We start from the raw sequence: 14,904 nt of genomic DNA on the forward strand, positions 1-14,904 counted from the left end.
TTTCAAGCCCTGGCAACATTCTTGTAAATCTCCTCTGTACTCTCTCCAGAGCAATTATGTCCTTTCTGTAATGTGGTGACCAGAACTGTACACAATACCCCAGCTGTGGCCTAACCAGCATTTTATACAGTTCCCGCATTACATCCTTGCTTTTGTACTCTGTACTTCAGCCAATTAGGAAAGCATTCCATATGCCTTCTTCACCACTCTATCTACCTGTCCTGCCACCTTCAGGGACCTGTGGACGTGCACTCCAAGGTCTCTCACTTCCTCTACTGCTCTCAATATCCTCCCGTTTATTGTGTATTCCCTCGCTTTGTTTGCCCTTCCCAAATGCATTACCTCACACTTCTCCGGATAAAATTCCATTTGCCACTTTACCGCCCACTCAACCAAACCATTGATATCATTCTGGAGTCTACGGCTATCCTCTTCACTATCAACCATATGGCCAATTTTTGTGTCATCTGCAAATTTCCAAATCATTAATATATACTACAAACAGCAATGGACCCAACACTGAGCCCTGTGGAACACCACTGGAAATCGCTTTCCATTCGCAAAAACATCCATCGACCATTACCCTTTATTTCCTGTCACTGAGCCAATTTTGGATCCAACTTGTCACATTCCCCTGTATCCCATGGGCTTTTACTTTTCTGACCAGTCTGCCATGTGGGACCTTGTCAAATGCCTTACTAAAATCCATGTAGACCACATCCACTGCACTACCCTCATCAATCCTCCTTGTTACTTCCTGAAAAACTTCAATTAAGTTAGTAAGACACGACCTTCCCTTAACAAATCCATGCTGCCTAATAAAACTGGAATTATAAGATAGTCTAATGATGATCATGAAGCCATTGTCAATTGTCTCAAAAACCCATCTGGTTCACTAAAGTCCTTTCGGGAAGGAAATCTGCTGTCCTTACCAGTCTGGCCTTACATGCGACACCAGACTTACAGCAATGTGGTTGACTCTTAAATGCCCTCTGAAATGGCCTAGCAAGTCACTCAAACCGCTACCAAGTCAATAAGGAATGAAACCGGACAGACCACCCAGCATCGACCTAGACACCAGAAATGATAATGGCAAACCCAGCCCATGTAGACCACATCCACTGCACTACCCTCATCAATACTTCTTGCTACTTCCTCAAAAAATTCAATTAAGGTAGTAAGACATGACCTTCCCTTAACAAATCCATGCTGACTAATCCCTGATTAATCTGTGCCTTTCTAAGGGACAGTTTATCTTATCTCTCAGAATTGATTCTAATAATTTACCCACCACTGAGGTCAGACTGACTGGCCTATAATTATTTGGCCTATCCCTCACACCCTTTTTAAACAATGGTACAACTTTCGCAGACCTCCAATCGTCTGGTACCTCGTCTGTATCTAATGAGGGTTTGAAAATGATCCCCAGAGCATCCGCTTTTCCTCCCTGGCTTCCTTTAACAGCCTGGGATAGAATCCATCCGGCCCTGGTGATTTATCCACTTTCAAGGATGTCAGACCCTCCAGTACTTCCTCTCTCATTATGTTTATCGTATCTAATATTTCACACTCCTCCTCTTTAACGACAATGTCTGCGCCATCCCTCTCCTTTGTGAAGACAGAGACAAAGTACTCATTAAGAACCCTGCCCACAACTTCTGTATCCATGCATAAGTTACCTTATACATCTCTGATAGGCCCTACCCTTTCCCTAGTTATCCTCTTGCTCTTAATGTACTGATAAAACATCTTTGGGTTTTCTTAGATTTTACCTGCTAATATTCTTTCATGTCCTCTCTTTGCTTTCCTTATTTCCTTTTTTTACTTCATCCCTGCACTTTCTATACGCCTCTAGTATTAAGTATTAAGCCTAAAGTATTAAGTTTTTTGTGACTGCTTTCTTTTTCTGGTTTATCTCACCATGTATGTTTCCAGATAACCGGGGGCTCTAGATTTGGCAGTACCACCCTTTTTCTTTGTGGGGACATGTCTAAACTGTGCCTATAGAATCTTGGTTTTGAATGCCTCCCACTGGTTTGCCACTGATTTTCCTTCAAGTAGCTGTATTCAACCACTTTTGCCAGATCACCTCTCAGCTTTGTAAAATTTGCCTACCCCCCAATTTAGAAAGTTTACTCCTGTTTTATCTTTGTCCTTTTCCATGATTATGCTAAAACTTACTGTATTATGGTCACTATCTCCAAAATGGTCACCCACTGTTACTTCATCCACTTGCCCATTTATTACCGAAGACTAAATCTAAAATTGTGCCCCCTCGTGTTGGGCTTGTTATGTGCTGACTAAAAAAATTCTCTTGAATGCAGTTCAAGAATTTTGTGCCCTCTGTACCCTTCACACTGTTTGTATCCCAGTAGATATTGGGGTAGTTGAAATCCCCAACTATTATTGCCTTATTGTTTCTGCACTCAGAAAGTTGTCTACATATTTGTTTTTCTCTCTCCCGCTCACTATTTGGGGGTCTATAGTACACTCCTAGTAGTGTGGCTGCTCCTTTTTTATTTCTGAGGTCCACCCATATTTGTTGATTCATTTAGCATATCCCTCCTAACAGCTGTAATTGATTCTTTAACCAATAATGCTACACCCACTCCTTTTTTATCTCCCTCTCTATCCTGCCTGAAAATTCTATATCCAGGGATGTTGACCTGCCATTTTTGCCCCTCTTTAAGCCAAGTTTCCGTTATAGCAATATCATGCTGCCATGTGTCTATCTGTGCCCTCAGTTCATCAGCTTTATTTGTTATACTCCTTGCATTTAAATAAATACCTTTTAGCACTGCCAAATTCCTATGCTGTACACTTTTTAACTTTTGCTTCTTCTGTCTTTCAGAGTCACTCAGAGCTAACTTTCTGCCTCCTGTTCCCTGCTCTGAATTTGTCCTATCTGAGACTGCACTCAGGTTCTCATCCCCCTGCCAATCTAGTTTAAACCATCCCCAGCAGCACTAGCAAACTTTCCTGCAAGGATATTTGTCCCAGTCCTGTTCAGGTGTTGACCGTCTGGCTTGTACAGGTTCCACCTTCCCCAGAACTGGTCCCAATGCCCCAGAAATCTGAAGCCCTCTTTCCTGCACCATCTCTCCAGCCACGCATTCATCTGCAGTATTCTCCTATTTCTATACTAACCAGCACATGGCCTTGGGTGTAATCCGGAGATTACTAAATTTGAGCTCCTGCTTGCCAATCTATTTCCTAACTCCCTAAACTTAGCCCACAGGACCTCATCCCTTTTTCTACCTATATTGTTGGTACCAATGTGGACCACGACGTCTGGCTGTGCACCCTTGCCCTCCAGAATGCTCTGTAGCTGCTCGGTGATATCCATGACCCGTGCATCAGGGAGGCACATACCATCCTGGAATCGCGTCTGCAACCACAGAAATGCCTGTCTGTTCCCCTAACTATAGAAGCCCCTACCACAATTGTTCTCCTGGTTTCTCTCCTCCCTCCCTGCACAGCTGAGCCACCCATGGTGCTCTGGTCATGACTTGTACTGCACTCTCCAGAGGAACCCTCTCTCCCATCAGTACTCTGAATTGAATACTGGTTAGAAAGTGGGATGTCCTCTGGGGACTCCTGCACTTCCTGCCTTGCCCTTCTTGGCTGTCTGGCAGTCACCCAGTCCCTCTCTGCCTGCGCTCTCTTAAGCTGCGGGGTGACCACCTCCTGAAACGTGTTATCCACGTATCTCTCATTCTCCCGAAAGCACCTCAGTGGCACCAGCTGCTCCTCGAGTTCCAAGATGCGGTGCTTGGGTTTTTACATTTGGTGGCACTTTCTGCACATGTAGTTGCCCAGGACATGGGTAGGGTCCTGGTGTCCCCACATGGCATTTGACAGGTGTGAGCAGCCCTGCTATGCATCGAATTATTTATTTACTGCACTAAATGGATTGGGCTAGGAGGCGGGGGGGGGGGGGGGGGGGGCTGTAAAATCGAGTGGGAGTTGGGGAGGGGGGTTGGTGCCGTGCCCAATTAATGGCCACTTAAGGGCTTCTTCCCACCTCCACAGGCCAAACCCCTACTTACCTCTTGGAAGGGTGATGTCCATCGTTCCTCTTCTAGATGGGGGCAGGCCCTCTGATTGGCCGGCAGTTCATGGAGGAGAGACCTCCTGCCTCAGAGGGACAGAAGCCCCAACTTCTTCCAATTAAGGGCCTGAGCCACTCAAAAATTGCAGCATGGATTCCAGGCCCAGCGGAGGGGATCTCGCCCCCAGCTTTCCAGCCAGTGGGTGGGGACACCACCTCTTCGCGAAATCCCAGCTCAGTAATTGTGATTGGCTGAATGCAGCAGGTGCCTGATACTCACTTATTAGGAGGTCCTTGCGTGTTGGCCAGAACAGTGAAGTTGTTTCTCACACTGCGCAAACTTGCCAGGATCTGAGGGGGACAGAACAACAGAAAGCAATAGACAAATGGTAGGAAAAGCATGGGTTAGATACAGAGTAAAGCTCCCTCTACACTGTCCCCCATCAAACACTCCCAGGACAGGTACAGTACGGGGGTTAGATACAGAGTAAAGCTCCCTCTACACTGTCCCCATCAAACACTCCCAGGACAGGTACAGTACAGGGGTTAGATACAGAGTAAAGCTCCCTCTACACTGTCCCCCATCAAACACTCCCAGGACAGGTACAGCACGGGGGTTAGATACAGAGTAAAGCTCCCTCTACACTATCCCCCATCAAACACTCCCAGGACAGGTACAGTACGGGGGTTAGATACAGAGTAAAGCTCCCTCTACACTGTCCCCCATCAAACACTCCCAGGACAGGTACAGCACGGGGGTTAGATACAGAGTAAAGCTCCCTCTCCCTCTAGGGTTTGTCTCCTCCTGTGTCCCTCAGAAATTGAGTCCAGAAACCCATTTGTACAAATGCATTTTATTGAAAATATGACATACAGGGAGAAATAAATTATTAAATATTGAATAATTATATTTTAAAAAACTGAAAAACACACACACTCACTCCCCCTGACAGTGATGACGTCAGAAAAAAAAAGAAAAAAGAAAAGAAAAAAAAAAGTTAGATACAGAGTAAAGCTCCCTCTACACTGGCCCAATAATAAGTCTCAACTCCAACATTGGAACAGCAATCCTACATAAACACTGAGGCATTTCCCAATTGCAAAAAACAATACAGTAGTGATAATGGGGAACTTCAATTATCCTAATATAGTCTGGGAAATATCAGTAAAAGGCAAAGAGGGGACAGTAATTTCTGAAATACATACAAGAGAACTTTGTTGATCACTGTGTTTGCAACCCAACGAGGAAGGAAGCAGTGCTGGGTCTAGTTCTGAGGAATGAAGTGGGAATGTGGAGTACATTTCAGTGGGGGAGCATTTAGGGAATAGTGATCAGAATGTCATTAGGTTTAGAGTAGTGATGGAAAGCGACAAGGATCAATCAAAGGTGAGGATGCTGAACTGGAGGAGGGTTAATTTCAGTGAGATAAAAGGGATCTGGGACAGATGGATCGGAATCAAAGATTGACAGGTAAAAGAATAAATGAGCGATAGGAGGCCTTCAAATAGGATTTACTTTGGGTACAGATTAAACACATTCCTATGAGGGGAAAAGAAGAGGGCATCCAAAGCAAGAGCACCCTAGATGACTAAAGACATAGAGGTTAAAATGCAACAGAGAGAGGAGGTTTATGATAAATGTCAGGTTCAAGAATTATGCAGTGTACAGGAAGTACAGAGGAGAACTGAAAAAGGAAACAAGAGGGGTAACAGAGCTTATGAGAAAAGATTTGATGCTAAAAGGGAACGCTAAAGTCTTTCATAAACATATAAAGATTGAAAGGGTAGTCAAAGGAAAGGTGAAGTCAATTTAGGACTAAAAAGGGCATCTTGTGGAGGCAGAGGGCATGGCTGAGGTATAAATGAATACTTTGCAAAAGTCTGCAAAAGAAATGCTGCCAATGTCACAGTAAAGAAGCAGGAGGTAGAGAAATTTGTTTGGATAAAAATAGAGGAAGTACTTGAAAGGTTGGCAGCACTCAAAGTAGAAAAGTCAACCGACCCGTTGGGATGCATCCCAGGTTACTGAGAAAAGTAAGGCTCTGACCACAATCTTCCAAGCCTCCTTGGATATGAGAGTGGTGCCAGAGGACTGGAGGATTATAAATGTTACATTCCTATTTGAAAAAGGAGAAGGGATAAAACTGGCAACTGCAGGCCAGTCAGCCTAAAGTCAGTGGTCAAAAAAATACTAGAGACCATAATCTGGGACAAAATTAAATTTTACTTGGAAAAATATACATTAATAAATGACAGCCAATCATTGTATACAACTTTCAGAAGGCTTTTGACAAAGTACCGCATAATAGACTATTCAGCAAAATTGAAGAAGATTAAAGGGGAAATGGCAACATGGATACAAAATTGGCTAAGGGGCAGAAGGCAGAGGGTAGCAGAGAATACTAGTTTTCAAGACTGGAGGGAGGTATACAGTGGTGTTTCCAGGGGTCAGTATTAGGGCCACTGTTCTTTTTGATCTATATTAATGACCTGGACTTGGATGTACAGGGCATAATTTCAAGGTTTGCAGATGACACCAAACTCAGAAATGCAGTGAACTGTGAGGAGGATAGTAACAGACTACAGGAGGACATACAGATGGTGAAATGGATGACACATGGCAGATTAAATTTAATGTGAGAAGTGTGTCGTGATGCATATTGGAAGGAAGAATGAGGAGAGACAATATAAACTCAATGGTACAGTTTTAAAGGGAGTACAGGAAAAAAGAGACCTGGGTGTGTATGTACACGACCTTCGAGGGTTGCAAAGTTGATAAGACTGTTAAAAAGCATATGGTATCCTAGGCTTTATAAACAAAGGCATAAGAGTACAAAAGCAAGCAAGTTATGCCTAAACCTTTATAAAACTTTGCTTAGGCCTCAGTAGAAGTGTTATATCCAATTCTGGGCACCACACTTTCAGAAGGATATCAAATGCTTGGAGAGGATTCAAAGGAGATTTACTAGAATGGTAGCAGGGATGAGGGACTTCAGTCATGTGGAAAAACTGTGATCATCCTCGTTAGAACAGAGATGGTTAAGGGGAGATTTAATTGAGGTGTTCAAAGTTATGAGTAGTTTTGATAGAGTAAATAAGCAGACACTGTTTCCAATGGCAGGAGCACACCAGAAGACAGAGATTTGAGGTGATTAGCAAGAGAATCAGGGAGATGAGAATTCTTTTACGCAGTGTCTTGCTGTGATCTGAATGCACTGCCTGAAAGGGTGGTGAAAGCAGATTCAGTAATAACTTTCAAAAGGGATAAATAGTTGAAAAGGAAAACTGGGAAAGAGTAGGGCTGTGGGACTAATTGGATAGTTCTTTCAAAGAGCCAGTACAAGCACGATTGGCTGAATAGCCCCTTCTGTGCTGGACGGATCTATGATTTTGTTTTCTCACAACACTCAACATAAAGACTCTGACTAAGAATCACAAATTAGTGTAGATTGGTGATCATCTTTTCTGCCCTGGTCCCATTCCACTAGAACTGAATTCAGAAAGAACAAAGTCATTGAATCTATACATTCAGCAGGCAGAGAAGAATTCCATCCCTCTGGGCTCAATGTGACCCCAGGTCCCAGAGGTGACGGCCAGTGTCTGACTCACAGCCCCACCCAGTCACTTACTATAATGCCTCTTCAAATATTCTGCAGTGGAATTTTTAAGAGATTCTTATTTGACTTGTGATTTTTGTAAGAATATTGGGGGAGAGAGAGTGAGAGACAGAGAGAAGACAGATAGACTGTAAGAAGGTGTTTAGCTTTGAACTTACCTGAGCAAAAGGAGTGACAATGAGGTCCTCGGTGTGTCTGAAAGAAAAACACACAAGTTGACAACATGGACTGACAGGTTGATTACAGAACCAAAAATCCCTACAGAGACACAGAGATACAGTTATCGTCAGAGCAGGAGATAGAGAAAGTGGGTAAGAAAGAGTGACTGAGATACAGCTTGATAAGTCCTGTGAAGCACCTTGAGATGGTTTACTTTGCTAAAGGTGCTATATAAATGCAAATTGCAGAGGGAAAGAGAGTGAGATAAAGAAAGAGATATATAGGGAGAGATTAAGATAGAGAGAAGATGAGTATATACAGAAAGAGACAAAGATACAGAGGTTTTCTCAGCCAACATCAGGACGAGAGGCTTCAGTTATGAGCAGAGACTAAAGTTGATGGAGCTATCTTCATCTGAACAGGAAAGTTAAATGGAGATCTGATAGAAGTGTTTAACATTAGGAGGGTTTTTGAACGGTCTAGCTCTAATTTTAAAGTTAAGCTCGTTTGTTCTAAACTCTTTATTTACCCTACCAAATACTTTAATCTTAAACACCTTGATTAGATCACCCCTTAATCTTCCAAATGAAAGCAAAATACTGTGGATGCTGGAAATCTGAAATAAAAACAAGAAATGCTGGAAATATTTAGCAGGTCTGGCAGCATCTGTGGAGAGAGAAGCAGAGTTAACGTTTCAGTTCGGTGACCCTTCATCAGAACCAGTTCTGAAGAAGGGTCACTGACCTGAAACATTAACTTCCTTAATCTTCTATATTTGAGCCTAATCAATGCAATCTGTCCTCATAATGTTAGATAGAGAGAAGATAGAGAGAAGTAAAACAAAGGGATCAGCTACAGAACTAAAGAGAGAAAAAATAAATAAAAGAGAGATAGATAGAGACAGAGAGAGCTGCAGAGGCAAAGAGAAATAACAAAGCAGAGACAGATCGAGAAAGAGACAGATTGGGGGCAATAGTGAGGTAACGATAGGGATGGCTACAAAATGAGGAGAGGGGAATGTTACAGGTGCGGTTTAGGTCTGAATGTTGTAAACAACAATTTAAATTATGTTAAAGATAATAAAAAATGTGGGAACCAACCACACAAGGACCAGCAAGGCAGGTTGTTCAGGCTGGTATGGTCTGGGCTGTATCTGCTATTTCTCCTGTGTTTCCTGCATCTCCTGTAACTGTTGTGTCTTCTATATCTGCTGTGGCTCCAAATCTATGTTTCCTATATCTGCTGTGTTTCCTCTATCTCCTGTATCTTCTGTGTTTCCTGCAACTCCTCTATCTGTTGTGTCTCCGAAAAGTGTCTCTTATCTCTGCTGTGTTTCCTGCAACTCCTGTGCCTGCCCTGTTTTCTATATCTTCTGTGTCTCATGTATCTGTCCTATTTCCTGTAGCTCTTGTATCTCCTGTATCCCTGTATCTTTGTATCTCCTCCCTCTCCTGTATCTTCTGTCAAATTTTGTGCTGAGTACATGAGGTACTGTTGGCAGGCACCCAATGTAAACAAGCTTTCTGGCTTTGCTGGGATATCACAGGATAAACAAATCAATCAGATTATTATTGGAAGTTAAAAAGCAATAGATAACAGTGACTTGCTTTCCCCATCCGTGTTCAGTGCTTGATGCTTAGCGGGATGAAAACTGCCAGGTGTCACGTTTAGAGGCAGATACATTGTGGATGAGTGGAGGCCCTCACTGGTGTCAGCAGTTTAAAGATTTCAGTCAATATTTTCTTAGCCCTGGGCTGCAGAAAGCTGAGTAAATGTAAGCTCCGAGTCAGGGAAATCAGAAAGAACCTATATCTAATATGTAAACTCTACATATAATCCCTAATTAAAAACCTACATATGATATAGGATGTATATATTTGGGAATCTCTTGTGCAGTACAGAATGAGTCAGATGATTTGCTATATGGCAGCCTGATGGAGCGGAACACCTGTCTCTTATAAAGAATAAAAGACTTGCATTTATATAATGTCTTACACCACCTCAGGCTACTCCCAAGCACTTTACAGCCAATTAAATACTTTTTAAGTGTAGTCACTGTTGTAATATAGGAGATGTTGCAGCCAATTTGTCCACTGTAAGATCCCACAGCAACAATGAGATAATGAGCGAGCCCAATTTTCACTCTATTGACATGAATGTAAATAAAATCAGGTGGTGGCGGGGTTGGGAAGGGGGGGGGGGGGGTGGGTGGGAGTGACGGCATCCCAGACATGAGGGTTTGATAACATTTGGGTTCAATAACGGCCGTGTTTGATAATGGGCATGCTTGATAATGGCTGTCTTCGATGATGCGCATTTTGATAACAGCCGAGTTCGAAAATAGCCATGTTCGATAAATGACGTGTTCAGTAACAGCTGTGTTCGATAACAGGCGTTGTTTGATAACTGGTTGGATAATAGACAAGTTCGGTAATGGTTGGGTTTAGTAACGGACATGTGTTTGCAAGTACTCCCTATGATCGCGTGGGATTCCGCTGGGTGCTCCGGTTTTCCTCCCACCGCCAAAGACTTGCAGGCTGATAGGTAAATTGGCCATTGTAAAGTGTAGGTAGGTGGTAGGAGAATGGTAGGGAATATGGGATTAATGTAGGAGGGGATGTGGTAGGGAATATGGGATTAATGTAGGATTAGTATAAATGGTAATCCTACATTAATCCCATATTCCCTAACTGTTGAACTACAAGAAAGCCCCCAGCGAGTTAACATCCGTAGCACTTAAAGCAGCCAGAAGCACTGCACAAAGAACAGCCAGGCGCTGCGCAAATGACTACTGGCAACACCTATGCAGTCATATTCAGCTGGCCACAGACACCGGAAACATCAGAGGAATGTATGATGGCATTAAGAGAGCTTTTGGGCCAACCATCAAGAAGATCGCCCCCCTCAAATCTAAATCAGGGGACATAATCACTGACCAACGCAAACAAATGGACCGCTGGGTTGAGCACTATCTAGAACTGTACTCCAGGGAGAATGTTGTCATTGAGACTGCCCTCAATGCAGCCCAGCCTCTACCAGTCATGGATGAGCTGGACATACAGCCAACAAAATCGGAACTCAGTGATGCCATTGATTCTCTAGCCAGCGGAAAAGCCCCTGGGAAGGACAGCATTACCCCTGAAATAATCAAGAGTGCCAAGCCTGCTATACTCTCAGCACTACATGAACTGCTATGCCTGTGCTGGAACGAGGGAGCAGTACCTCAGGACATGCGCGATGCCAATATCATCACCCTCTATAAAAACAAAGGTGACCGCGGTGACTGCAACAACTACCATGGAATCTCCCTGCTCAGCATTGTGGGGAAAGTCTTTGCTCGAGTCGCTTTAAACAGGCTCCAGAAGCTGGCCGAGCGCGTCTACCCTGAGGCACAATGTGGCTTTCGTGCAGAGCGATCGACCGTTGACATGCTGTTCTCCCTTCGTCAGATACAGGAGAAATGCCTGCGAACAACAGATGCCCCTCTACATTGCTTTCATTGACCTCACCAAAGCCTTTGACCTCGTCAGCAGACATGGTCTCTTCAGTCTACTAGAAAAGATTGGATGTCCACCAAAGCTACTAAGTATCATCACCTCATACCATGACAATATGAAAGGCACAATTCAACATGGCGGCACCTCATCAGACCCCTTTCCTATCCTGAGTGGCGTGAAACAGGGCTGTGTTCTCGCACCCACATTTTTGGGATTTTCTTCTCCCTGCTGCTTTCACATGCGTTCAAGTCTTCTGAAGAAGGAGTTTTCCTCCACACAAGATCTGGGGGCAGGTTGTTCAACCTTGCCCATCTAAGAGTGAAGTCCAAAGTACGGAAAGTCCTCATCAGGGAACTCCTCTTTGCTGACGATGCTGCATTAACATCTCACACTGAAGAGTGCCTGCAGAGTCTCATCGACAGGATTGCGGCTGCCTGCAACGAATTTGGCCGAACCATCAGCCTCAATAAAACGAACATCATGGGGCAGGACGTCAGAAATGCTCCATCCATCAATATTGGCGACCACGCTCTGGAAGTGGTTCAAGAGTTCACCTACCTAGGCTCAACTATCACCAGTAACCTGTCTCTAGATACAGAAATCAACATGCGCATGGGAAAGGCTTCCTCTGCTATGTCCAGACTGGCCAAGAGAGTGTGGGAAAATGGCGCACTGACACGGAACACAAAGCTCCGAGTGTATCAAGCCTGTGTCCTCAGTACCTTGCTCTATGGCAGCGAGGCCTGGACAACGTATGTCAGCCAAGAGCGACGTCTCAAATCATTCCAACTTCGCTGCCTCCGGAGAATACTTGGCATCAGGTGGTAGGACCGTATCTCCAACACAGAAGTCCTCGAGGCATCCAACATCCCCAGCAATTACACCCTACTGAACCAGCGGTGCTTGAGATGGCTTGGCCGTGTGAGCCGCATGGAAGATGGCAGGATCCCCAAAGACACATTGTACAGCGAGCTCGCCACTGGTATCAGACCCACCGGCCGTCCATGTCTCCTCTAAAGACGTCTGCAAATGCGACATGAAGTCCTGTGACATTGATCACAAGTTGTGGGAGTCAGTTGCCGGTGTTCGCCAGAGCTGGCGGGCAGTCATTAAGGCGGGGCTAAAGTGTGGCGAGTCGAAGAGACTTAGCAGTTGGCAGGAAAAAAGACAAAAGCGCAAGGGGAGAGCCAACTGTGTAACAGCCCCGACAATCAAATTTTTCTGCAGCACCTGTGGAAGAGTCTGTCACTCTAGAATTGGCCTTTATAGCCACTCCAGGCGCTGCTCCACAAACCACTGACCACCTCCAGGCGCTTACCCATTGTCTCCCGAGACAAGGAGGCCAAAGAAGAAGAAGAAGAAGTATAAATGGGTGGCTGATGGTTGGCACAGACTCGGTGGGCCGAAGGGCCTGTTTCAGTACTGTATCTCTCTCTCTCTCTCTCTCTATGTGGACTGCTCTGCCAGGATGTGATTCCTGCTGTGACATCTAGACTCTCCCCCAATCTATTAATCTGATACTAAGTTGAAACCGGTTATTTGCAATTCCAGGTCGGAGTAAACTAGCATTAAATAATGATCTTTTCCTGATTTTATTATTACTCGTGATCTGAAATTGATGGACACAAGCTATCAGCAAGACTTCTTTTTATATATAGAGTTGTACCAGCAGATCTTCCATGGTTTTGCTCGTGGGTAGTCTGGGGTCTAAAACACTGATGTCCAGCTGTTAATCTGGCTGTCTATTCCTCCTAGTCACTAGTCCAGTTCTTGCTGTGGGTGGTGCTCTCAATAGGCAATGTACAACAATGCTCCACTCCGGTTAATCAACGCGTACGCCCTGGTTCATTGCAACGAGCGACTGATCGTCCTCCAGCAGCTCTCACTGCTGCTGGAGACATCCAGGCCAGTCATTCTCGGCAGTGACTTCAACTGCATCATTGATGCAGCTGGACGATCTGGCAGTGACGACAGCAAACTGGACGCTACGTCCAAATTCCTAATGGAAACAGTAAAAGATGCCAAGCTGCACGACGTCTTCAGCAAACCAGCAGACACAGCGCAGCATAGAAACATCTGGTCAAGACTGGACGGGTCTGCCCGTTCCAGGATTGACTTCCTGTTTGTGTCCCGTGCTTTCACGGTCAGATCCACCAACGTCAAGCCAGTGTTCTTCTCCGACCACTGCTTCTTACCGGCTGACTGTCACTTACAGGATGACCAGAGGGTTGACAGGGGGACGTGGAAGCTCAATGCTACATTGCTAACCCCAGAGAACATTGAGGAACTCAAAAGGGATTACAAAGGTTGGAGAACCATGAGTCCCCTCTTTGAGTCTCCAGTTCACTGGTGGGAAGCGATCAAGGAGAACATCAAGAAGTACTTTATCCTCAAAGAGCAAGAGAGAGACAGAGGGAAATGTCCTGACTCAGAAAAGAATGCAAAATCTGCTCCAACTGCAGTCGATGGGGCTCGAGGTCAAGGAGGATCTCCAAGAGGTGAAGAGCCAGCAAGCCTCGCTCTTTGCCACGGAGGCTTCCAAGATCATCTTCTGGTCCAGAGTCCGCTCCGTTGAGCAGGAGATGTGCTCGCGTTTCATCTTCCAAAAGGTACACACAGAGAGCTCTGTGATCAGCAGCCTGAAGGAAGAGGAGGGCTCAGTAAAGTCTTCGCAATCTGATATTCTAAGGATTAGCAACTCCTTTTGTGCTGGGCTGTACGACGTGAAGCCCATGGACAGCACAGCCTCCTAGTCCTTCCTGTTATCTATCACGGCGGTCTCAGATGACAGCATAAGGGAGAGACTAGACAAGCCGCTAACTCTGGACGAGCTGACAAAGGCCGTCATGTCCTTCGAGGCAAGTAAAACTCCCAGAAGCAACGGCTTACCTGTTGTTGTATTCGGCTCTGTGGGATTGGATCGGCCTAGACCTTAATGTAGACTACAAGATTCTGTCCAAAGTCATCATCAGTCTGGTCAAGTCTGCTCTGGAGTTGGTGATCCACCCTGATCAGACCTGTACTGTACCTGGCAGGAAAATCTCCAATAGCCTCGCGCTACTCAGGGATACGATCGCCTATGTACGGTCCAGGAGGGTGGACACCTGTCTCATCAGCTTGGACCAGGAGAAGGCTTTTGACAGGATATCGCACACCTACATGGTGGACGTGCTCTCCAAAATGGGTTTGGGGAGGGAATCTACAATTGGATCAAACAGCTCGACACAAACATCAGTAGTGCAGTCTCCATCAGTGGGTGGGAATCAGGAAGTTTCCCGGTCACATCTGGAGTCACAGTCTCTCTCCTGCCTTGTTTGTTTGCTGTATCGAACCTTTTGTTGAGTCCATTAGGAAGGATGCGAGCATAAGAGGGGTGACAATCCCAGGCAGTGGAGGTACTCAGGTTAAACCTCCCTGTACATGGACGACATCGCCGTCTTCTGCTCGGATCCGCAGTCCGTTCGCAGACTGATGAGCATCTGCGACCAGCTCGACCTGGCCTCGGGAGCCAAAGAAAATCACAGCAAGAACGAGGCCATGTTCTTTGGGAACTGGGGCCGACCGATCCCTTGTCCCTTTC

The 14,904-nt window shown here is 45.1% G+C and overlaps 1 protein-coding gene across 1 annotated transcript in view; it reads right to left on the minus strand.

Annotated features, from left to right (window-relative positions):
* Positions 1-14,904, minus strand: part of pde4a (phosphodiesterase 4A, cAMP-specific) — a 478,599-nt gene that overhangs the window by 152,515 nt on the left and 311,180 nt on the right. Inside the window, exons 3-4 of the mRNA XM_068021346.1 lie at positions 7,827-7,863; positions 4,346-4,402 (exon numbers count right to left, since the gene is read on the minus strand). Of these exons, the coding sequence (XP_067877447.1) occupies positions 4,346-4,402; positions 7,827-7,863 (94 nt within the window). The remainder of the gene's footprint in view (positions 1-4,345; positions 4,403-7,826; positions 7,864-14,904) is intronic.

The sequence above is a fragment of the Heterodontus francisci genome, chromosome 43 (genome assembly GCF_036365525.1).
Source record: "Heterodontus francisci isolate sHetFra1 chromosome 43, sHetFra1.hap1, whole genome shotgun sequence".
Lineage (NCBI taxonomy): Eukaryota > Metazoa > Chordata > Chondrichthyes > Heterodontiformes > Heterodontidae > Heterodontus > Heterodontus francisci.